This window comes from Pogoniulus pusillus, chromosome 15, assembly GCF_015220805.1.
Source record: "Pogoniulus pusillus isolate bPogPus1 chromosome 15, bPogPus1.pri, whole genome shotgun sequence".
Classification (NCBI taxonomy): domain Eukaryota; kingdom Metazoa; phylum Chordata; class Aves; order Piciformes; family Lybiidae; genus Pogoniulus; species Pogoniulus pusillus.
In genome coordinates this window covers 85,788-110,030 of record NC_087278.1, presented here as the reverse complement: position 1 = coordinate 110,030, position 24,243 = coordinate 85,788, and the positions used below count along the sequence as shown (strand labels likewise).

At 47.3% G+C, this 24,243-nt stretch overlaps 1 protein-coding gene across 1 annotated transcript in view; it reads right to left on the bottom strand.

The window, feature by feature from the left end:
• Positions 1–22,557, bottom strand: part of ITPR2 (inositol 1,4,5-trisphosphate receptor type 2) — a 204,644-nt gene extending 182,087 nt beyond the window's left edge. The window contains 1 exon segment of the mRNA XM_064154862.1: positions 22,332–22,557. Within this exon segment, the coding sequence (XP_064010932.1) occupies positions 22,332–22,423 (92 nt within the window). The 5' untranslated portion in view covers positions 22,424–22,557.
• Positions 22,558–24,243: the final 1,686 nt, after the last annotated feature.

Below are 24,243 nucleotides of genomic sequence, written 5' to 3'. Positions count from 1 at the left end.
GAACTGGATGATCTCCAGAGGTATTTTCCAGCCTCCACTACTCTGTAATTCTGTAGTAATATCCTGTAGCAATGAATGGCATGTTTAAGGCATTTAGAAGCAGCTTGAAACAGTGCCTCTCATTTCTGTTGTTTCAGCAACAACAGGCCAGGATCAGCTCTCTCTCCATACCATTCATCATTTGTGTTCAGAGTTTGCCTAACATAAATGACTTCCAACTTCCTACACCCCTCCTAGTGTCGCTCTGCTCCCTAGGCACTCAGCAGAATCAAGGAATCAGCTTGCAGTCATTCCCACCAAACCTTTCTCCTGAGCAGAGCAGAAGCTTTTGTAGGAAAAGAACATCAGGAGCCAGTGAAGAATCAGTGGGGACTCCCCATGTGCCTGGGCAGACTGGAGGCAGGATGTACAGGACTGAGCAGCTGCAGTGTAGCAACAGAGCAGGAAGGGCCAACAGCACCCAGGTGTACAGGTATGGATCAACGTGCTGGATCAATCTGCATGTCCTGCAAGCTCGTGCTAGTTTGAAGCTAGCTAGAGTGTTCTGGTGAGAAGAATCAGATTCCAGGCTGTGAGAGAGAAACAATGGTGATGTCTACTTCATTCACAGACTTGCTGAGATTAAGACCAAAAATCCAAACACAGATAAGGCAGACGCTCTCTGTCTGGGCCATGGGCTGCATTTCTCTCTCTAACCTAACCTGCCGTCTCTTTGACTAATCCACCTGCTTCCTAACCCCCCGGCCGACCCTCCAATCTTCCCTGGGCACAAGGCAACATCTGGGATAAGGTAGAGAGGGGTGGGAGAAGGTGTAAGGGTGGTTGGGAGCCCCTCCTGGGGACTCAGGTTTCTGGGAGGGCTGCTGTGTTTCTGTATTGCCTTTTACCTTGTATATTTCTGCCTATAACTGTGCATACTGTAAATATCTGCTTGTATATTGTGCTAAGCTGTAAATATAAAGCTTAATTCAATTTCCAGAGCCAGCTGAGTCTAGTCTGGGTGATTTCCAAAGTGTGTGGGACACACACACACACAACACCCAAACCATTACAAAGCTCTTCTGAAGGTAAAAGCACCAAAGATTCCTAGGAACTTGCAGATGTAGGGCAAGGGCCAAGGATAACCCTAGCAACAGTTTCAAGTTTGCTACTGAGACACAGCTGCACTGTGAAGGAACAGAAAACAGTGTAAGAAAAGGAATGATGATGGAGTTAGTGGTTTTATGGATCTTTCACAATATAAGACACTTTTCAGATTGTCCAAGAAAGCAGTCACAATATATCCATGTATTCCAGCTTTGTGCCTTCGATTTGGAAGAGCCACCATCCTGAAACATCTTTTATCTCTTCCTACCAACAGACTTCCACTTTTCACAGCCAATATTATTAAGCAAAACAGTACCTGAGCAAGCATACAAGCACACAGACTGTCTCTCACACATAGCTACACTGCTCAACTTTTACCCTCTTCATAGTCTCAGCACTTGACTGCTTTTGTGCACAGCCCAAGGCCTGGCAGTAGCAGAAAGACAGGGTAGTATTGACAAGAGGAGCTGGCCATTTTGACTGTCAGTGGAGCCAAATGGTATCTTTGCTCAACATCAGATGACAAATCATGCTGAGGTTACATCCCAAAGACCCATGACGCCAGGCCTCAAAGCCTCCCTTCTGCTGCTCCTCAGACATCACTTTGCACACACAACCTCCTTATCAGAGCACCTTCCATGAAGCATACTTCTTCCCTTCCTAACTGCAGCTCTCACTTCCAAAGCTTCTCCCACATTCCACACATCTCAGCACACAGTAACTGCTTGGGAAGTGAAGTGCCAGTCATGTCATGAAGGAGCCGACCAATAAGGAACAACAGGTCATTAGAATTTTGCTGCCCTGGAAATCAAATACCAAACACCTAAATGCCAAAACAACCAGGTCCGCCCAGTTCTCCTCCACTTTTCACTTCATCGACTCTCTTATCAGGCATCTAGGTCAGCCCTCTTCTTGCTTGCTCCAGTCTCCTGCCAAAACCCTACAGTCATCTCACCCATCCCAAAGGTGACTTCATGCTCCTTTTGACTCTCAGTCCCTGCTTCAAGTGATTTACAGCTCTATGATTTAGCTCCACTGCATGAAATTTGCCCTTTTTCTTGTCTCCTTCCTTTTCAAAGCCACAATTTTCACCTTTTCACATCCATGACCTTTCAGGGTCTGCTATACTAACCCTAGCTTGCACAGGGAATAAATGGGCTCCTCCTTGCACTGACAGCAGTACCCTTTAGGAAGACTCCATGGTCAAAACCCCTGTTACCAGGAATGGTGCACGGCAGCACACAGCATTTAAAGAACTGTGCTACACAACAGTGAGGTGCAGCTGCACAGAGAGAGGCTAGAAAATCTGATTCCCACCTCAAATGTTAGCCATTTTACCCTTTCCTTTTCAAACAAATTTTAATTGCTTCAAACATGAGCTGACAGAAGCTACAAAATGAGTACTAACTCTAGGAAAGCAACTGTCTATGGATCAAAAACATTCCACACTTCTCACAGCATCTAAACCAGCAGACACCTTTCACCGTAGACCACCCACAGCACAAAACAGGAAGACTGGGTGCATTTTGTCTCAGCCACACAGCTCAGGAACACTCAGCCCTTCTCACCAGGCTATCAATATCAAACGCCATGGAGACAGAAAGGCAGACAGTGAGACACGGCACTTGACCTGCTCAGGTAGGGAAGCCAGCTACAAACTCTCAATGTCAATCTGCTGTTGCTTGTGTTGCATTACAGCCAGTCACGCTTTTGGCCTGTAAAAGCTTCAGAGGGGATGCCTGCTCGAGGCACTGTGCAAATCACTGCACACATAGCAGTGGAGGGCAGAAAGCATGGTTCTACCATTTCAGTCTCAGTTGTTCAGTTTTCTCAGCAAGTTACTCCTAGGCAAGGAAAATGGTTCTGAGCTCAGCTGGGGCAGGCTGATTTGTGCTGATAAAAGTGCAGTATTTCAAGATCCTCGCACTAATACTACAGACAAGATGCTTCTCAGTGGGGCCAAGGGTACTTGCTTCCTGCTGTCAGAGGGCACCTGGGAGATATGCCAGGACACCCCACACAGTTACAAGGAGTCCTGCTATGACTCTCTGGTGCTCTGCTCCTAGGCTTGTTTTGGCTTCAGTCTCAATTCCTCTGAACAGCAAAAGGCACTCCCATGAACTCAAGGAAATGGCTAATGGGTAATTTCTTCCTTTTTTCTCTTCTCCCCCCCACCAGATTACAAAAAATAAGACTATCATGCAAGGATGTTGTGATAGCCTAAAAGCCTTCAATAGAAGAAAATCTGCACAGCAAAACAAACTTTTTTTGGGATGCAATTTGTATTAAGACATTCTTTTAAAGATTAAAAAATGAAAGGACAAAATTATTATTAGGAAAGCTTTCTGAAAGTAGCTCTGGCTTGCAGAACATAGACCCACTACCATCTCAGTTTCAGTTTAACTGCAGAACCACCACTGAAGCCTGTAGCCAACAGGTAACTCAGCTCCCCAGAGCCTGCTGCTGCCTTCAGCATTTCCTTCTGCCCCAGGGGATGTGACTTGGTTTACAGGAATTCCTTGAATGATGCCTGCTCACCCTTCAATAGGTGCCCAGCTCTCACTGCTGCTAATGACAAATATGCACAGTTACTGTAGGATAAGAGAGCTTCACATCAACACCTGTCCCAGATCTCTCAACAAAAGATTGTATTTTTGTTCTCATTTTGCACTTATAAATGTTTCTAAGTTGTGTGTGTGTGTGTGTTGCATATTCTCTTTGCTTTTTCGTTTCTTCTAAAGCAAGTTAAAAAACACCTTCCCAACGAGGAAGCTGAAAAATGAGTGACTCTACTTGTTTTCAAACAGAGCACAGCCAGTTTCCTACCAGGCGAGATCATTTTGGGAACTATTCAAGATTCTCTTAGAGCTGCTTTCCCAGTTGCTGGGAGCAGTTCTTGGAGCCTTATGCCACATCTACACTCGTAGAAGCTAATTGAGAGAGTCACACGTACCTGTGCTGAGGAGATGCTTGAGAATGCTCCTTCCACAGGGCAAGGGGTTGGGAAGCAGGAAAGCTGAGAAACAGTAGCCATACACAAGATGGCAAAATTGCAGCTTCTATGTGGGTCTATAGGCATGAAGATAAAGGTGGAAAGAGAGACAGTGCACTGTTGTGCAACCTTTCTCATGCTGACCCCCATACAGGTGCTCCCTCTCTGGTTTCAGTGCACACTTAACATGCCCTGGAAGACTCCCAGGGTCCAAGTGGCACAGAAAAATTCACCTCAACAGACCACAGTGCTCAAGCCAGGATGGCTGCACAGTCCTGCAGGAACTTCCAGGACTGCACAGGATCCAGAGGCAGTGTTAGGGCCAAAATCACACCAGGAACCATCCTTAGCAATTTGCTGTTTCAGGCAGCGGCACCCAGGCACCCCAGACCACACATGAGCACCTTGCTCGCTCCATAACACAGACACAGCAGAAATGCTGTGACGATGGTCTCATCCTGGACCTAGCACTTCCACCTGTGCTCCAAGTACTGACACGATGCTGAGCCGTGATAGGAGAGGATTTGCATCACAACATCGGTATCAGAGCTGAGGCCCTACTGGCCAGGCTGTGCTGTCAGCTGCCCAAGTGTTGTGTCACCTACTAGGCATGCCTTTACAACAAGCTCTCTTAGAACAAAATGAGCTTGGCCTTTGATGTGAAGGCCCTCCAGTTCTGCAGCATTCTCCTCGGCTGCAGGAAACGCTTCCAGGTCTCCTTGTCCATTCTACTCTGACACTAGAACAGAGGGCAAACACCGGCAAATAAGCATTCTGTGTTTGGAGAACCGAGTCCTTTCCCACTTATACAGTTACTGGGAATCAGCTGGCAGAGAAACAAAGGAGCCACGTCCTTTAGAAAAGCCTGCACCTCGGAGGTACCAGCAGAAGAATGGCATCTGTTTTATGTCTGCTTCCACATGCACTACTGCTGCACACACACTTTTTAATGCTCATTTTATAATCCCATCTGCTTTAAAAGTGCAGACTCTGTGTGACCTGGGAAAAAGAAGCATGGTTCCTCCTGGATCAGTGACTGGAAAGCACTGCTATTCTCCAACACAGTGCAGACAGCTGTGGTGCCCCTTCTCCCTCTTGTGCCACAGTGCACCTCACAAAGCAAAGGCAAACTGTGACGGCTACTGTCAACTCACGTTGCAAACATCGGAGTCAAAGCAGTCAGCTCTAGAAGAGCCACAGTGGTACCACAGGTTTTATTCCAAAAATTGTGACTTTTTGCTATCTTTTCTACCTGTTTACTTCCTGATGCTGTATGAATACAGGTATGAAACCCCTCTCCACTTCCACTGAAAAGCAGAGAAACGTGAAAAACATGAGAATGGCCTCCTGCTCTGAAGGCTAAGACAGGAGATCAAGAGAACACATGCATGGATGAGCACTTTATTAAACCCTCTCAGTTTTTCAAGGTCCTCTCTGTTGTTTGTGAGGGATCTGACTCATAATTTTCAGAAACAAACAGGAAGAACTGCAGACATCTTCAAGTATTTCCTCTGCTCACCCCTCCCACCTATCCCCCACCATCACCCATCTCCCCTCCTCTTTTTACTTCACTTCTGGACACTTTATCATTCCTTTTGCTGTGTCTGTAATCAAACAGTGCTGCTCCACACCAGCTACAGCATGCTAAGACAGACAAGACCTTCTTTTGCCCAAGTCAAAGGACAAGGGGCCCTCCCTTCCCTCGACAGGACCAAGAGAGGTTTTCACACAGCCCCTTCTCGATACCAGCTGAGAAATCAAAGCCTCTCCCCACTATGCTCCACTCCACTGCAGCCCCTGTACCACGCCAGCAGCCCCTTGCTGGCAGCAAGCAGGGGTTGTCCAAGCTGTTTTGCTGGAGGAAGTCTGGAGCCTAGGGGCTGTCAGAGGCAGCCGCTGGCTGCTTGGAGGCTGGGCACTGGATGTGACCTTCCCCAGCATCTCCCCACAGGGTAGCCCCACTGAGTGGGGCTTGGAGTAGAGAAACAGGATGAAGAAGTGTTGGAAAGTGCTGTGCCAGGAAAGCTGTTTCACCTCACTCAGTTTATTACAGTGCTTCCTTTCATTGTACACACAGGGGAAAAAAACAAAGAAATTATTTCCCCTTCTCTATTCACCAGCAGAGCCTGCCACAAAGCAGGGCAAGGAGCTTCTCAGTGATGGCTGGTAGGAGGCACTGCAAAGGAAGGACCTCAGGATCTGCTTCTCTGCACCCTGAGCACAGCTATAAGGCAGCCTATGAAGAACCACTGATAGAGTTTCAGCTTGCCCTGCTACAATAAGCAGACTGGGATGAGCGTAAGTGCCCAACCCATGCCCTTAACCAATAGGTGAGAGGGGAAGGGACAAAATCTGACATGCGAGAAAGGCAGGCAGTGGGATGCGAGATGAGGCATGAGAGAGGAGTCCTGCACCATTGGAGTGAGGAGGGGGAAAATCAACGTAAGCAGGGGCAGGAAGAAAGACAAGACCTGGTCTGAGGATGAGCACACAAGGTGTAAATGTGGTGCATTAGGGAGTAAGCAGTCATCATTACTTATTCTTCCATGACCACCCCTGGGCCAGAATAGATAGAAAGACACAGCTCTCTTTTTGGAGATTCCAGCTCTCTCAGGCTACACTTTTCTGTTCTCTTAACGGAATCCTTCCCAGGAAGAACGCACTCCAGCTGTCACGGTACTTTGTGATTCCATGATTCTCTGCATCTGCAAGGCTGCCCTGCTACTGCAGTTTCCCTGAAAGGTGAACCTGGACCCTAAAAAGCATACCAAAGTTCACGTTTAGTTTCCAGTTAAACAAGTTAATTGGTGTACACAACCCCCACTTAAAAAGCCCTGCTGAAGTCAAGCTAACATTGTGCAATTATATCCAGCACTGTAAAACTATTCTAAGCTTTTCCTTATCACTCCACAGCCCTCTTGGACACCTTATCACAAGAAAAGAACCTGCTGCCTGGCACATTAAGATTAAAAGCCTGTTCCCTGCCTTAGCCACATTCTCTGTTCATTTGTGCATAGTGAACAATACAGCTCAGCTATAAACTGATCAGAACAGATTAGCACAGCACTCCACCCCAAAATCAGCTTCATTTTTATCACCTTTGCAGATTTTATTAAAGCCAGCTGGCTATCTCTGTGGTGCAGCTTTGTGTATGGCTAGACAGTTCTTTCTCCAAGTCAAACAGCACCTCATTGTCTGGGACAATCTCACCCACTGACATAAACAATTAGCCTGATATATTTTGATTAACACTTCCGTTTAAGAGGACATCGAGATGCTTCAGCCTGAGTGGCAGAAGGTCTGGCCTCCTGCTAAGCAAACATTCTCTCCTCAAGCTTTCTCTCTGGTTTGAAACCATAGCTGCCAACCTTCCTCCAAGTACTTCTGAAGCAGAACTCTCCATTATTTTCCATTATGACACATGGAAATAAAATATGTGTCTAGGTGATGCCTGACCCTTCCTCAAGTTAGAAGATTCAAAGATTCCATAAAAACTCCAAATTGAGCCTGCCTCTAAGCAACAATCAACTCCCTTAGCACAACTCATCTACTAAATTGTTTAAGTATATGAACTCATGTTGCCTAGAGAGAGCTAAGAAGCACTCACATAAACTGTATTGACAGTGAACAGTGATGTGCAGCCACTGATAAAAAAACAGCTTGCAGGGTAAGTGTATCTCCACAGCCTCAGTGGCTGGAAACACTGGCCCTCAAGTCAGAAGGCATAGTAACCTGTGATGCTGCAGGCTATTCATATCTAAATTCTCCCATCAGTACAGTGCCCTAAATAAGATCTGGGATCCATTAAGATATAAACAGATATTGGTTAAACCTGAACGGGCATAAACAGACAAGGAAGCAAGGATTTATCACACTGCACCCATGTGCTGCTCACTGCTCTGGTAGTACAAATTATTCCTGTGCCTTGCCACAGTGCAGCTCCTCTGGCTGCTCCACAGCTCTGTGTTAGCAGTTATGGGATTTATAGCCAGCATGAGTCTTTGTCAGTTCTTTCTTCTGATCTTCAGTCTGAAGAGGTTTTAGAAGACTTTTTTGGTTTATTTTTACATCTATTTTTTCTAGAAAACAAACACCAAAAATAATTATTTGTTTGCATATAAAGCTCTGTGTTTATACAAACCAGAAGTTTGTATCTAACTTCTCATCCCGAAATCAGGAGAAAGTACCACAGCACTTTGCTCACAAGTTCCGGCCAGTGAACTTTGTACAGATCTTGTCTTAGCTGCAGCACAAACTTTGAGCAGGCATTTGGATCAGATTCTCTGGTGACTGGTATTGCAGCTCCCAGGAAACATCCAATGGGCAAGCACTCAATTCACCACCTGCAAGGGATGGCACAAATACCTTACTGCCCCTCCTCTTAATACATGGCAGCAAAGGTGGCAGAAGTAAAATAAGACACCCCAGTAGTCCCCTGTAAGCCTCTCCAACCAAGACTCCTTTGAAAGCAGTTGCTCCACACTAGGGCTAGTACAAATCAGAAGTCCAGACACACCAAAATTCATCTGGCCTACAAGGTGTTAGGTTGAGGTTTCCAGTGGCCCTGCTAGCCTCCAAGAAGAAAATACATCATCACCAGAAACAGAGCCACTAGCCAGCTGGGTTAGTGCTGAAGTCCTACCTGTCACCACTCCTTGGAGAGTTCAGCTTCTACGGAAAGGATCTCAAGTTGTTTATAGACACCCTGTTATCTTCTTCTAGGCAATGCTCAAGCCCTTCGTGTGCACTGTCTATCCTAGAAGACCCTACCTTCAATCCACAAAGCAGGGGGTGGTGAGATAAATGTCTGCTGTAGGCAAAGACCAAGAACATCCTGCAAGCCTGCAGGACACCAAGGCTCATTGACATCTCAATGTTCAGACTTGATTCATCATGCAAACCACTCTAGAAGCAGAAACTCTGCATTATGAGACTGTCTCTTTAGTGACAGCAAATAATCATTTGTTATCTACTCTTTGGGCTGTGTGAACACCTTACTGCTCACATTTTCCCTTCAACGTCCTCCCACCAAGCACAGAAACTACAAGTGCTGCTGCAGCAGAGGCAGTGCCAGTGGCACAAACGATGCCACTGCCAGCACAAACTGCTCTTTCAGAACATCAGAGCTCAGTAACAGGGATGAAATGGGCTTCCTGCTGCACCACACCTAGCACAAGAGACAAAATGCTGGAAACAGGGAAATGCAGTGAACCACCTCAGGCCACACAGCCCAGAGACCAGAACAGATACTGCACAGAAAGAGCTACCAACATATCTCATGGTATGCATTAAGAAAACTGCCTGTCCTCTGCTTCTCATCAGCTAAATAACCTACCACTGAAGAATTCAGTCCCACCTAACATGAAACTTGTGTAAGATATTTAAGACTCAGCTTAAGAGCCATATTTCTTCTGCCCAAGTCAGGGAGAAAACCACACTTGTTTTTGACAGAAACAATGCCTGCCTTTACCAGTTCTTAGAAAACAAGCACCCAGATCTGATCCCTCAAACTACCATCACATAAAAAGATCCTGTTCTTGAGCAAAATCAGCCAGAATACAGAAGCTCCAAAACTCTTCCACCATACCTGCAGCCAAGTCACTACTCTGACAGTATCTGAAGATACCGGAAGACTTTCCATCGCTTAGGTAAGTCTGGGAATACTGCATCTTCAGTATCCATGGAGGAATGAAGTGATTGGAAAGAAAAGCTGACAAGATATTTTCAGTCCTTTGGGGCTAAAGGGATAAAATGCATCTAAGCCTTCTACAACTTCTGCTAAAGAGAGATAATAGATGAAAATCGGTTACTGAAAAAACACCTTCCTTCACCCCAGCTTCCTGGAGATCTTAATTCTTTGATCTAGAAAGTAGCTTGGTCTCTTTAGACCATGCACTTATCCCGGCAAGCTACACTATTATAACACATGTTGGGGTTGTCTAGTCTCGAGGCTGAGAGGAGACCTCGCTTTTTACTATTCCCTGAAAGGAGGTTGGAGCCAGGTGGGGGCTGGTCTCTTCTCCCTGGCAACAAGTGACTGGAAAAGGGCATCAGGGCAGGTTTAGGCTGTCTATGGGAAGAAACTTCTTGATTGAACGTGTTTTGAAAGCCTGGCACAGGCTGCTCAGGGAGGTGGCTGAATCCCCATCCCTGGGGGTTTTTCAGAAAGGCAGATGTGGTTGCTGAGGGCTGTGGTTTCATGCCAGCTGTGGCAGAGTTAGGAGAATGGTTGGAGTGGATGATCTGAAAGGTCTTTTCCAGCCAAAACAATTCTAGGATTCTATTCTGCATATCTCAATGACATACAAAAAAGGAGGCACGAAGTGCAACTGAGACAGAAGTCTCCTTGATGCCTTATGTCTCACTCAGAGAGTCAGTCCCCGGGATCCATACATTTTCCTGTAAAAACATGTCCAACAGATGTTCATGTTAGCAAAGACGTCTGACTGAGCTTCTCCAGTCCAGTGTTTAATCTTCTGCACTGTCCATACCACCCCAAAATGTCTTTATAATAATTCCTTTATATTGGAAGCAAGTAACTTCTGGAGTATAATTCACATTCACATCCACTTCTGTCTGAAGTCACTCAAAGGCAATGGGATCTAGTGCCCTAATTTCCTGGGGTCTCTACAATGAAGCAATTGAAGGTGTGTGTCCAGAACAATCCTTCCTACTACGCTCATCAACCAGCCTGTGAGCACACTGACACAGCACAGCTTTGATGGAAGCCTACAGCCTCAAAGACTCTGTGTAATACTTTGAGTTTAAAAGTTCCCTTGGATCCACAGATGGCTTACTCTTGACTCTACACCTACAAAAATCATTAAACCAAGTTCTTCCTATTCCCAGTGCCCTTCAATGCCTGGCTTCACAAGCTGTAGGTGAGACTTTTCCATAAATCAGTGTCTTTGTGCAGTCAGAACTACCACTTCTGTCAGAAGAAAACCCTACCTAGGTTCTTCATCAATACACTCCATTGATGTCTCCACAAGGGACTGTTGCAGTGAGGCTCCCTCTCATGTATCTTGCAAAGATCACATTTCCTGCACCATTTTCCACATCCTACTTACACCTCACCAAACCACACTTTTCCAGATCAGCTGTGACTCCTGCAGCACCCCCAGCCGCAGTTGTTTCAAGGCTATGATACAGTTCCTGAAGGAACACAACTTCTCAGGTACTGCCACACTGCTGAACTCCAAGTTTGCCTCGTGCGACCCGAACACCTTGATCTTGCCATTCTGAGGGGATTGTGCTAGTTTGAAGCACATTTACGGTGGCCACAAGAGCCAACTACCTCCCCAAATGCTCTCGTATTGTCCAACCCAGGGACAAAACATTCTTCAAGTGGATCAGGAAGTTCTGCAACCTATTCGTGAGGTTTTGTAAGTTACGAGAGGGAAAGAAAAAGTCATCTCCTTCACAGGAGTCATTCCTTCAATAATCCTTTGATCTTCTGCCTATGCCAACAAGCCTTGAAAGACTTCATTGGGGTAAGGCAGTGAGGCACAAGCACAAAACAATCTAAAGCTTTCCTCATCTGTACTTTATGAAAAAGCAGACCAGGACCCCAACAAATGTATTTTTTACCATCACATGGGCCCACATTGCTGTTTGAGAGTGGGCATCTTGTTTGCCTATCTCCCAGCCTTGTCCACTTCTTAATTGCCTTCACCTGCAAATCATCATTCAAAGGGAAGCCTCTCTAATTTGACTCCTCCTGATACACTCAGTTCTTCTTTCAGACAGTAGTTTTGTTACCACTTGTATTTTATGCAGGAATTCCAACTCCATATATTAGAAATCATATAAATTGTCTCTGGTGTCTTTTGAGGGTGCAGGTTTTTTAGCTCATATTGCTTCTTGCACCACAGTTCCACAAGAAGACCAGTCACAAATTTCCATCTTGGAAGTTAGATTCATCTCATGATTCCAGGATATCTTTAGTCTCAAGCAATGACATCAGTGCCAGAGCCTCAAGGGCTGTTTCCACTACACAGAAAAGCTTGAGATGGTTCCAAGTATTTTCTTGATCATTTACTTGGAAAGAATTTGTAAGTTGTTGTTTTCCTGGACATAGACACCAAACATCAGGAGTTCCTGTGGTTACAGTTTTCAGAGTCCTTTCTGTGCTCCTTCAGCCAACACATCAGGTTTTCTTTGGCTGTGCCTGGGTTTTGTCCTATGTTCTCTCTATCTCTACTCGCTCAGGTCTGTCCAGCTGACCTTATCGATGATGGATTCCTTTCTAAGAAGCTTCTGTGGAAACAGGACTCTGATTTTACTCAGACTTTATCAAGCCTGTGTGCCTTGGATGGTGACTTCTACTGCTTCAGCTGTCTGTTTGCATAAAGGAGGAAGGATTTTACCTTGCACATCCACTACAAATTAAGATTGGTAACTATGCTTACCAGTGTCCATGAGGTTCCACCTGGTGTATAAACAAGACAATAGTGCCAGGAAATGTAAAATTCCTTTCAGCACACTTCTTGTAATGGCAAACCCTTATGCTGCATCTTTAGTTATATATATATTTTTTAAAACCAAACCTGACACGTGGAAACTTTAATAAATTGATTTTTGTCACAAGTGACTTAGCATCAGGCTGAAGATAAAGCAGTTTAATTTCTACAGCTTCACTCTGAACATCTTTACCAATCCACAACTTGCCAATGACCTTGTGCAAGTCACACCACTGCTTGTGCCCAATCCCTTACTACAACATTGCCCCTTAAGCCTACTTTAGATCCATAGAATCATAAAACACACTGGGTTGCAAGAGAACTTTACAGTCATCTAGTACAACCCTCCTGCAGCATGCACGGACATTACCAACTAATTCAGGTCACTCAGAGCCCCATCCAGCCTGAACTTGAATGCCTCCAGGGACAGCATTTCTATCACCTCCCTGGGCAACATTCCAGTGTTCCACCACCCTCAAAGTAAAGAACTCACCAAACCATGGTTGAAAACCCAGACTAGAACCATCCCATTTCCACTTCTGCTCAAGTAAAGTGACCGTAATGATCACAGAACAATATGGGTTGGAAATGACCTTCAAGACCATTGAGTTCAACCATTCTCTAACTCTGCCAAGGCTGGGGTAAACAACATGTCTCAGCACCACATCTCTGCCTCTTTCAAACACCTCCAAGGATCAGGATTCAGCCACCTCCCTGGGCAGCTTGTGCCAGCGTCTGTGGGTACTAAGAGCAGCATAATCACAGTAGACAGTTTAATCTGCCACAGAACAGAAACAGACCAGATGAAATGGTCCCACAGAGCAGGCATTTGACGCCACCAGCCTAAGGCACAGCATTGCTTCAGGTGAGGTGTTACACCAGAACTTTACATGTACCAGTTTTACTATACCCTAGACATTACAGGACACTCTAGAAATGCAGCAATTAGTGCTTACATTCAGTGGCAGAAAAACCTGTTCAACTACAGAAGTTAACAGAGACAAGACTCACTGCCTGCCAGACCCTGACCTTGTTTTAAATGTTTTTGAAGAGAAGCCATCACTAATGCAAACTGAGCATAGCTTTTAACCCAAACCCTGCCACTGCTCAGCACCCACAGCAGTCCCTCTCTGAAAAGCCAGGTGCCTGCCAATGATTTTATGATCAAATCCTCATTTATCATTCAGTACTCCTGAAGATCTAACAAGGGAAGCAGAAGTCTTAACTCAGATCCTCTTCAAGGAGGTTACTTTAAAAAAATTACCTGGTGGCACATTTGTGTTTAACACCACAGCTTTGCAAGTGTAGGACCCACACCTCAGACCACCTATAAAGAAACTGTTGTGAAACTTTGCCACTACTTTATTAGTTATTTTTTGTAAGTAAAAAGATATATAGCAGTCGCCTACAGCCTGACACAAATCACCTCCTCAGCACCTCAAAACAAAAACCCACTAAATTTTTGGCAGGTAATTCACATAAGCATTTCCAGCTTTGTTTCATTCCGCCTAGTCCTGTCACTGCCTGATATCCTAAAAAGTCCCCCCCCCCCAGCTTTCTTGTAGCCCCCTTCAGACGCTGCAAGGCCACAAGAAGGTCACCTGGGAGCCTTCACCTCTGCAGCCTGCACAACCCCAATTCCCTCAGTCTCTCCTCACAGCAGAGCAGCTCCAGCCCTCTGATCAGCCTCGTGGGCCTTCTCTGGACACCTTCCAGCACACCCATACCCCTCTCGTAACAGTGGCTCCAGAACTGGACGCAGTACTGCAGGTGGGATCTCACCAGTGTAGAGCAAAGCAGGGGGATCACTTTCTTCACCCTGCTGGCCACACTTCTCTTGCTGCAGCACCAGGCTCTGGTTGGTCTCTGAGTTGCAAGAGCAACACTAACAGCTCATATTGAGCTTCTCATCCACCAGCACCCCCAAGTCCCTCTCCTCAGGGCTACTCTCAAGCCAGTCACTGCTCAGCCTATATTGGTGCTTGTGATTGCCCCAACCCAGATGCAGGACTCTGAATTTGGTCTTGTTGAACTTCATGAGGTTGGCTTGTGCCCACCTCTCCAGCCTCTCCAGGTCCCCTCCCTCCAGCTATCAGCCACACCATGCAGCTTGGTGTCATCGGCAAACTTGCTGAGGGTGCACTCAATGTCACTGCCCATGTGGTCAACAAAGATCAAACAAGACTGGTCCACCCAGGACTGATCTCCAAGAGACTCCACTTGTCACTGGCCTCCACTGGGACGTGGAGCCATTGACAGCCACTCTTTGAGCATGGCCATCAACCCAGTTCTTCATCCATCTGGTGGTCCATCCATCAAACCCATGTCTCACCAGCCTAGAGATTAGGATGTCATGCAGGACAGTGTCAGAGGCCTTGCTCAGGTCCAGGTAAGTGACATCAGTTGCTGGCCCCTCATCGATTAATGTTGTGGCCTTTTCATAGAATATACTTGAAATATGCATCTCTGGATAAGTGGCAAAACACAAAGCAGACAAGGAAAAAGGCAAAATCCTTAACTACTGTTCCTTTTCCTGTCTCCTTTTTGTCATGAATATCCCTAATCAAGTCTCTCAAAGTCACAGGAGCTTCATCAGCCTGCCTTCAGTACAAGAAGCAACCAGACTTCCAGCACATGAGCTACATGTGTAGAGGGCATAGCTTGGTGCTGCTGCCTCAGCTCAGTGGCAGCAGCCCACACCAGGAACAGCAGAGGCTGGTGACTTTTGGATACATCGCTGTGCAGTAAAGCACCTGGCTGAACAAAGGTCCCCGTGCTTCTTAGGAGATAGTGTTCCAAACTAACTCAAAGACTCATCTGAATCCTTCTTCTCTGGCACTTTTAAAACAGAGGAGGACCTTGATTTGCAGTAAATCCAAGAACCACGTAAATACTGTCAAGTTAATCGCATGGTGTAAAAGGAAGTGAAATCAGACTCGAAGTCATGCAAGTCAAACAAGCTCCCCTCTCTTTCCTGACTGCTTCACGCATTACCCATAGCCCAGCTGAGGACTACAGAAGTTCTAAGAGCCACACCACTTATCTCAATTTAAATTTCAGATTCTCTCCTATTTCCTTTTACTAGCTCACAGATTACAAGTGAACGCATTTTGACATTAAATCAAATTAAATTGGGTGTTTTCCTAGCCCCAGCCTTCTCTCCACTTCTGCTTGATAATGAGCTCTTTGAACCAAGGATATTACTTTTTAACAGAGTCTCATAAATCACAATACCATAATTAAGTCTAATCCTATGTTCCTTCACACCCAGGCTGTGCTCCATGTGTGAGCAAAACTTCTGACACAAAGCAGCCTCCTCCAGGGCTCATTACTTGCTGCACTCCCACAAGGGTGCTCTGTAGAAAGCTTTTGTCTCATTTATTTAAAGCCAGCACTGTTTGAATATTTGAAATGAGCATCAAAGTAAGTTTGTTATGAACGGCAAAGCTGAGCAGGGCCTAATTGCTAATGGAGTGGATGGCTGTGGAGGATATGAGCTTTGCCACGCGCAGTGAATGGCGAGGAATGCAAGATGCACAGCCGTATTCCTGTGCCTACACCTCTGCTTCCTTTTCCTAAGTGTTGATTCTGTATGTACCACAACTGAACTGAGCCACTCTAGTTATGCCACTTTCACTTTGAGACTTTTTCTTCTTTCCTGACTAACTCCACTTGGTCAGCTGGCAAGAGAAGGAAAATTCTGCTGTTAAAGCACACACAATCTCCTTAACCATTGCTTACAGTTCCAGACAGAAGGAGACTAGAGTAACAACAGCAAACAAAACAAAAAAGCACACTGATGAAAATACTGCATTGGTGTGTTGTAAGCAACATCACTGTAAGCAGTCACTACATCTAATGACACTAAGCTGGAAGAATTGGACCTAGACAGGCTGGGTCAATGGTCTGAGGCCAATGAGATGAGATTTATCAAAGTCAAATGCTGGGTCCTGCACCTGGGTCACAACAACCTCATGAATGCTCCAGGATAGGGGCAGAATGGATGGAAACTGCCCAGCAAAGACCAGGAGGTGTTGGTCTCATCTCCCTAGTAACAAGAGACGGGAGAGAAAATGGCCTTAAGTTGCACTATGTTGGATATTAGAAGAAACTTCTGTCTTGAAAGGGTTCTCAAACACCGGATCAGGTTCCCAGAGAGGTGGTTGAATCCCCACCACAGGATCACAGGATGTTAGGGGCTGAAAGGGACCCAAAGAGTCCAACCCCTCTGCCAGAGCAGGACAATACTATCTAACACAGATCACAGAGGAACACATCCAGACAGGCCTTGAAAGTCTCCAGAGAAGGAGACCCCATAACCTCCCTGGGGAGCCTGTTTCAGTGCTCTGTGACTCTTACAGTAAAGAAGTTCCCCCTTGTGTTGAGGCAGAATCTCTTCAGCTGCAACTTACACCCATTGCTCCTTGTCCTGTCCCAGGGAGCAGTGAGCAGAGCCTGTCCCCCCACTCCTGACCAGCCTTCAGATACTTACAAACTTTTATCAAATCCTCTCTAAGTCTTCTCTTCTCCAGACTAAAAAGCCCCAGGTCCCTCAGCCTCTCCTCATAAGCTATGCCCTCCAGCCCCCTCATCATCCTCGTAGCCCTCTGCTGGACCCTCCCCAGCAGATTCATGTCCCTCAAACTGGGGAACCCAAAACTGTACACAGTATTCAAGATAAGGTCTCAGCAGGGCAGAGTAGAGGGGGAGGAGAACCTCCCTGGATCTGCTGGACACACCCTTCCTAATACACCCCAGGATCCCACTGGCCTTCTTGGCTACAAGGGCACATTGCTGTGCCATGATTAACTTACTATCCACCAGGACCCCAAGGTCCCTCTCCACAGGTCTGCTTTCCAGCAGATCACCTCCCAGCCTGTACTGCTGCAGTTTGTTATTCCTCCCCAGATGCAGGACTCTGCACTTGTCCTTGTTGAACTTCATCTGGTTCCTCTGTGCCCAGCTCTACAGTCAGTCCAGGTCTCTCTGGATGGTCCCATGCCTAGAGGTGTTTCAGGGAGGCAGAGATGTGGTGCTGAGGGCTGTGGGCTAGCTTCAGCCTTGGTAGAGTTAGAGAATGGTTGGACTTGATGATGTTAAAGGTCTCTTCCAATCAAAACAATGCTAAGATTTTTTTTCCCTTAGCACCATTTGTGAGGCCACCAAGACAACACATTAGCCTTCACTATATCTGGAAGGTTTTGATTTGTACTGCTCCATAAGTACTTTCGACTTCATCTTATCTACTCACAAAGCACGACTGTTTGAATCCGCGTATGAAGTTCAACTTCAGTAGGACCTCTAATGCACAACAGCCCAGTGAAGGAGCCCAGATAAAACTGTGATACTCACTTCAAATAAGAAAGTTCTGTCAACCTCTTCTCCAAACTGAGAGAAGCTGTTAAGAAAAAACAACCTTAAGCTCAAGAAAATGAGTCCAAATACTCTACAGCAGGCTTCTTGCTGCTTATAAGAAACTGCTCTTAGCACCTCGTCACCCACAGCCATACAACACCCAGCAGGAAAGCCTTGCTGCATGCTCCATGAACTACGGTGCACGAGGTTTCTCACTGCTGTGGCACAGAGCTGCATTTGTCGAAGTGAGGCAGGAATGCAGCCACTGCAGGTCACTAACAAGCCCATCCTCACACTTCCCAGCAGCTGATGTTGGCTGTTGTTGGTAATATTCTCCCACCTCTTAAGTAAAGAATACTTCTTCCCCTCACTGCACTGGTAGGTGACCAATAGCAGCTCTAAGTCCCAGGATCCATCATTGCCAACATTACAGCCACAGTACTGGGGAAGGTGGTTTCAAGGTTCATACACTGGTCTAGGACAACTTCAGATGCCTGGATTCACTGCCTAGATTGGTAGATACTTCCTGTGGGGCACAAACCCACCAAGTGTGCACAAGCTGAAGCATACTAAAGGCTCAAAAATGGGGGAAAACCCACATTATTAGCAGAATTCCATAATGCAGTACTAAGTATATGTTGGAACAGCAGAAAGCTACCCATGGATGTAAACTTTCTCCCAGACATTTACTTTTCTGTTTATCCACGTTGAAAAGCACTCTCCTTTACAGAAGGAAAGCAGGGAGAAGGAAGCTCAGAGAACCTTGGCACTGGGGGGGGGGGGGAATTGCACATCAGAGCAGCATTCAAACTCAGAGTAAGCCCAAAGCCAAGCAGAACAGACAGCAGGGGACTGCTTGGACTCTCAGCATCTCAAGTATCCAGAGACCTGCAGTAGCCAACAGAGCCCTAAAACCTTCTCCTGGGCTCTAAACCAAAGATGCCCCCCTCCACTTGGGATCCACATCCTGGAACATCCTCCTGGAGACAAGGTGATTATACTTCTTGCACAAACTGAGTACAACCACTTTCTCTTAAAATAAGGATACAGGAGGAAGAATTTGGAGCAGGACTGCCTGACTCCTCCAGCCTCCATTCCACACTACAGCACTACCCTCAGCTGCAGAAGAGAGGTTCAGTTTCCTCTTCTGGCTAAGAAGGATCAAATCTGAAAGCAGAGCCCTCACACACACATCCAACAGCTATCTACAGCAAGGAAACAGTCCAGGAACAAGGGCAGGAGCATGGGTTTCTTCCAGCTCAAAGAAGAGCCCCAGTCTTTCAGGTTACATTTACAGAACCTCTTCATTCCAACAATTCTCAAACCCTTTTTTACAGAAGTAGGTTTGGAGATGCACCCCTGCCTTCATCTAGTACCACTCAACATGCTCACCTGGACACAGGGCCAAAAGGCACAAATCCTTCATCTCCTAAACAGGGACGTTAGGACCCTCCTAAGCTGCACACTTAAGTTATAGTAGATATTAACCTGACACTACACTTGGTTAGCTCAGCCACATCCTTCTCTTGGCTTTATGTTTTCTGAGGAAACTGAACATGTCAAAATGTATGCACTAGCAAGCAAGTAAAACAAGATATTCTGAAGTGCACAAAACAGCCTGGGCTTGGAAATCCCCCTCAAAACACATCTGTTGAGCTGGTTTCATATTTCAAAGAGTAAGGTCCGCTGATGTGACAGTCCTCCCCTGCTTGGAGAGGTGCTGTGCATTTTATCTTATTTATAGAATGGCCTCACTCATGCTTTGTTTAAGAAACAATTAGCCTTTGACAGCTTAAAATAAACAGGACTCTGCCTGCTGCAGTCACTAGACCTGAGCTGGATTTCAAGTTCTTGCAGCCACAGGAGACTTGCCCGATGGGTTCAGCCATGTAAGCCATATTAGCTGGTCCAGCACGTTTCAAAGCAGCACCCTAAACAATACAGGCAAGGGCCACAGGCAAGAGCCAGGACTCACATGAGACAAATGAAGCTAACAAGCAATTGTTCCTGCTTCTACCCCACTTTGTCCTCACTGGCAAGAGAGAGCTCCAAAAGACAAGTCTACTTCTTGTCAGGTGTTTGCAAACAGAGAATCTGCCAGAACACAGGAGATGCAGGAGTTTAGCAATGGTTGCACAACCAGTGTGCAGCAGGGCAAAATTTTCCCCTGAACATTCAGTTGTTTCTTCTGCCTCTTGCGTTCCTGCCTTTGGTCCATGGACAATAACTGCAAGAGCTGGCACGGCTAACACAACTTAGCATCGCAACTTTAGGTTTCAGTCCAAGTTCTTATACCACCAGCAGAGTGGTCAGCATTAACATTTAGGCAGACATAGACATTTTGAGCTGGTGACTTCGCATTTCCTTCAAGGCCTTCAGCTCTTAAACTCAAGCCTCCTGGCTGTGCAGCAAATCTCCCATGTCAAGGAGCAGAGCAGAAAGCATCTGCATTGAAAAGGTAACAGCTATATCAGCATTCCTGAACTTCTAGCCTTCTGCTGAAGGAGAGACACACGGAGGAGCCCTGTCTCATCTCAGTTTTCTTGAGCTGAGGCAGTTGGCCAAAAGAGATTATGCATACCTGTCAAGCAGGGTATCAGCTTGAGTTCAGTCATTTCTTCTGGTAAAGAGTTCCCACCTACCTTCAGCAAACTTTGACCTTGTCTTCCCATCTATAAAACTGAGCATAAACATCCAGCCCTAACTCCAAGAGAAGAAGAGGGAATCAGCATAGCCTAAAGATCACACCATAGGCATTCCAACATGTATGCAAGTGACATGCAGTTGTATAACCACTGGTCCCAGAAGAAATAGCTATGACTCTAGACAAGCAGCTGTGCTCAGAAATTAGGAACATTCCTCAACATCAAGAAAAGTAAAAGCATGGCAAATATTCTCAGAGAACAGAACACAGCAATGAGAACCAGCAAAACCGAACTACTCAGCAGCAAATTATGCCAACAAAAAAGAAATGCTGGAGTTAAGAGCATAAGAAAAAGTATCCAGTCATTACTAGCTGTAGAGAGCAAACATTTTCAGACGGGATTTAAAATTACAAATCAGCAAAACAAAAGGGGATGTGAGACAAAGGAGGCACAGAGAAAAGGGGTATAATTAACAAATAGAGGAACAAACCAGTGAAAAACGCTTGATAAGAGATGAAATGAGTGAGCAGCAAGGACAGCAAGTAACGGCAAGATTAAAAAAAAAATCTGACAGACAAGGAGCACCAACTCCTCCCTAGAAAAAGCATCCTTAGTATACAAAGTAACTTAGTCTCTGTTTGCATTTTAACGCTGGCCTTACTTCACCCTACAATCACCCACTGAACAGATCTCAGGACATCCTAATACAACAGACGGGAGTGAGACTCAGACACGGTGATCAGCAGCGGGTCGACCTTAACAGGTTCAGCTGCTACTCCATGAACACCAGAGTGATCAGCTGCAGCCTGGTGACATGTCATTGCAACCAAAGTGCTACATGGTTTAAAGATCAAGTTTCACTACAATCACTAATTATGGTTTTCTGTCCTGGATTCCTTTGGAATTTAAAGGAGATTTGTAGCAGTCAAGGCTAACAGAAAAGCAAGCACAAGTAGTTCAGTGCAGCATCCACAGCTAAACCACATGTCCTCACCTCACAAAAAGAAGAGTTTGTGAAAAAAGCATCCCCAACAAATTAAATATCTGATTATAAATTACTGATCATTAACAACTGCAGACAGGACTTCAGGCAAACACAACACAGAAAAAAGTGATACATGTTTAAGGAGCATAATGACAATGTAAGCAAGAAAACAAAACTCTGCCCTTCACATCGTGATCAAGAATTCTCAGACACGCAATAAGACACCTAGGACCACTGGAAAAGGCCTTCAGGGTCACTGAATCCAACCATTCTCTAACTCCACCAAGGCTGCTGCTAAACCATGTCCCACAGCACCACATCTGAAACCCCCCCGAGGATGGGGATTCAACCACCTCCTTGGGCAGCCTGTGACAGTGGTTGAGAACTCTTTAAAGGAAGAAGTTTGTTTCACTGCCTCCTTCACCCCCATGAAACACAATCTCAAACCTAAGGAGTTGACCGTAAGCGATGACTGCGCTAACGCACTTGGGCACAGCACAGGGGGTCAGACGCCGGGCATTCCGGTTTGGGCTGGCCCGGAGCTGCAGTCTCGGTAGAAGCCGCCAGCCGCTGCCGCTGCCCGGGTCCTGCGGCCCCAGGCCTGTGCCCCTGAGCGCAACTCTGGTTCCTCCGCTCTCCCATCACTTCCTACTTTGCTCTCCGCTGTGCCGAGGCGACGGTAGCGCTGCCGGCCGCTTCCTGCGCTGCAGCCGGCGCGACTCGCGGTCGGACCCCGCGTGGCACGGCCCAGCATGGCCCCGCAGCCGCCACACACACGGCACGCACCGACCTCAGACCCCACTCACCCCAGCGTGCTGATGAAGCCGTTAACAGAGCCCTCGGCGTACAGGGACACGATGTCCCCGATGTACAGAAAGCTGGACATTTTCTCAGTCATTTTGGCTCATTTTCAGTTGGATTTCGCACCTCCTCTCCTTACCAAAGAAAATGAAATAAAGCAAACCAAAACAAAGTGGCTGCGGGAGGTGCGTGCGGACAGGGCGCACAGCGCGGCGCACTCAGCAGGGCGCAGTCTGACACGAGCGCGGCGCCGCTGCCCTCCGCGGCCCGCGGCGGCCGGGCCCCGCTCCTGCGCCTCCGCCCGCGGCCCGCCTCCCGGCACCGCCCCGCACGCCGCAGCCGACCCCGGACAGGGGTCGTAACCCCCGGGGCACGGAGTTGTTTCAGCTGGAAAAGACCTTTCTGATTAAGTCCAAACACTTCGTAACTCTAACGGGGCTGGTGTCCCTTCAGCCTCATACCTGAAATACCTCCGGGGATGAGGACTCCACCACCTCTTTGAGGGATCCGTTCCAGGCTTTGAGAAGACTTTCAGGGGAAAAAGAATTCTTCACATGTCTGAGCAATGAAGGCTCCCCTCAATCTCCCTCAGACTAACCACCCCCAGCTCCCTCAGCTGCCCCTCCCCAGCCCTGTTCTCCAGACACTTCCCCAGCAGTGTTGCCCTTCTCTGGGCCTGCTCCAGACCCTCAGTGTCTCGGCGGAGCGGCAGAGTGTAAACAGAACCCAGCACTCAAGCTGTGGCCTGTGTTTGGGCCACCTAGGCACATCCTAGTCCATCAACTGCGGTCACACAGCAGCCTCTGGTTTTCTCTGCTGGGCAGTTTGCAGCCACTCTGCCCAAGCCTGGCGTATTCAAGGGGTTGCTGTGATTCAAGGGCAGGACACAGAACTTTAGAAACATGGAATCACTCAGGGTTGGAAGGGACCACAAAAATCAGCCAGTTCCAACGCCCCTGCCATGCCCTGAGACACCCTACCCTAGAGCAGGCTGGTCAGAGCCCCTCCAGCCTGGCCTTGAACGCCTCCAGGGACAGGGCCTCAACTGCCTCCCTGGGCCAACCCATTCCAGGCCCTCACCACTCTCATGCTCAACAACTTCCTCCTCATGGCCAGCCTGAACCTACCCACCTCCAGCTTCGCTCCATTCCCCCCAGTCCTGTCACTCCCTCAGAGCCTAAAAAGTCCCTCCCCAGCTTTCTTATAGCCCCCTTCAGATCCTGGAAGGCCACAAGAAGGTCCCCTGGGAGCCTCCTCTGCTCCAGCCTGCACAGCCCCAACTCTTTCAGTCTGTGCTCACAGCAGAGCTGCTGCAGCCCTCTGAGCATCCTCCTGGCCCTGCTCTGGACACTCTCCAGCATCTCCACAGCCCTCTTGTCCCAGGGGCTCCAGAGCTGGATGCAGGACTCCAGGTGGGGTCTCAGCAGAGCACAGCAGAGGGGGAGAATCCCCTCCCTGGCCCTGCTGGCCACACTGCTGCTGCTGCAGCCCAGGCTCTGCTTGGCTTTCTGGGCTGGAAGTGCACACTGCTGGCTCCTGCTGAGCTTTTCTTCCAGCAGCACCCCCAAGTCCCTCTCCTCAGAGCTGCTCTCCAGCCACTCACTGCCCAGCCTGCACTGGTGCTTGGCATTGCCCTGACCCAGATGCAGGACCTTGCCCTTGGTCTTGTTGCACCTCCTGAGCTTGGCTTGTGCCCACCTCTGCAGCCTGCCCAGGTCCCTCTGGATGGATCCCTGCCCTCCAGCCTGGCTGCTGCACCACACAGCTTGGTGTGGTCAGCAAACTTGCTGAGGCTGCACTCAGTGCCTCTGCCCATGGCACCCACAAAGATGTTGAACCAGACTAGTCCCAGGACCCCTGAGTGACTCCATTTGTCACTGGCCTCCGCTTGACACCTGCTGAGAGCCACTCTTTGGG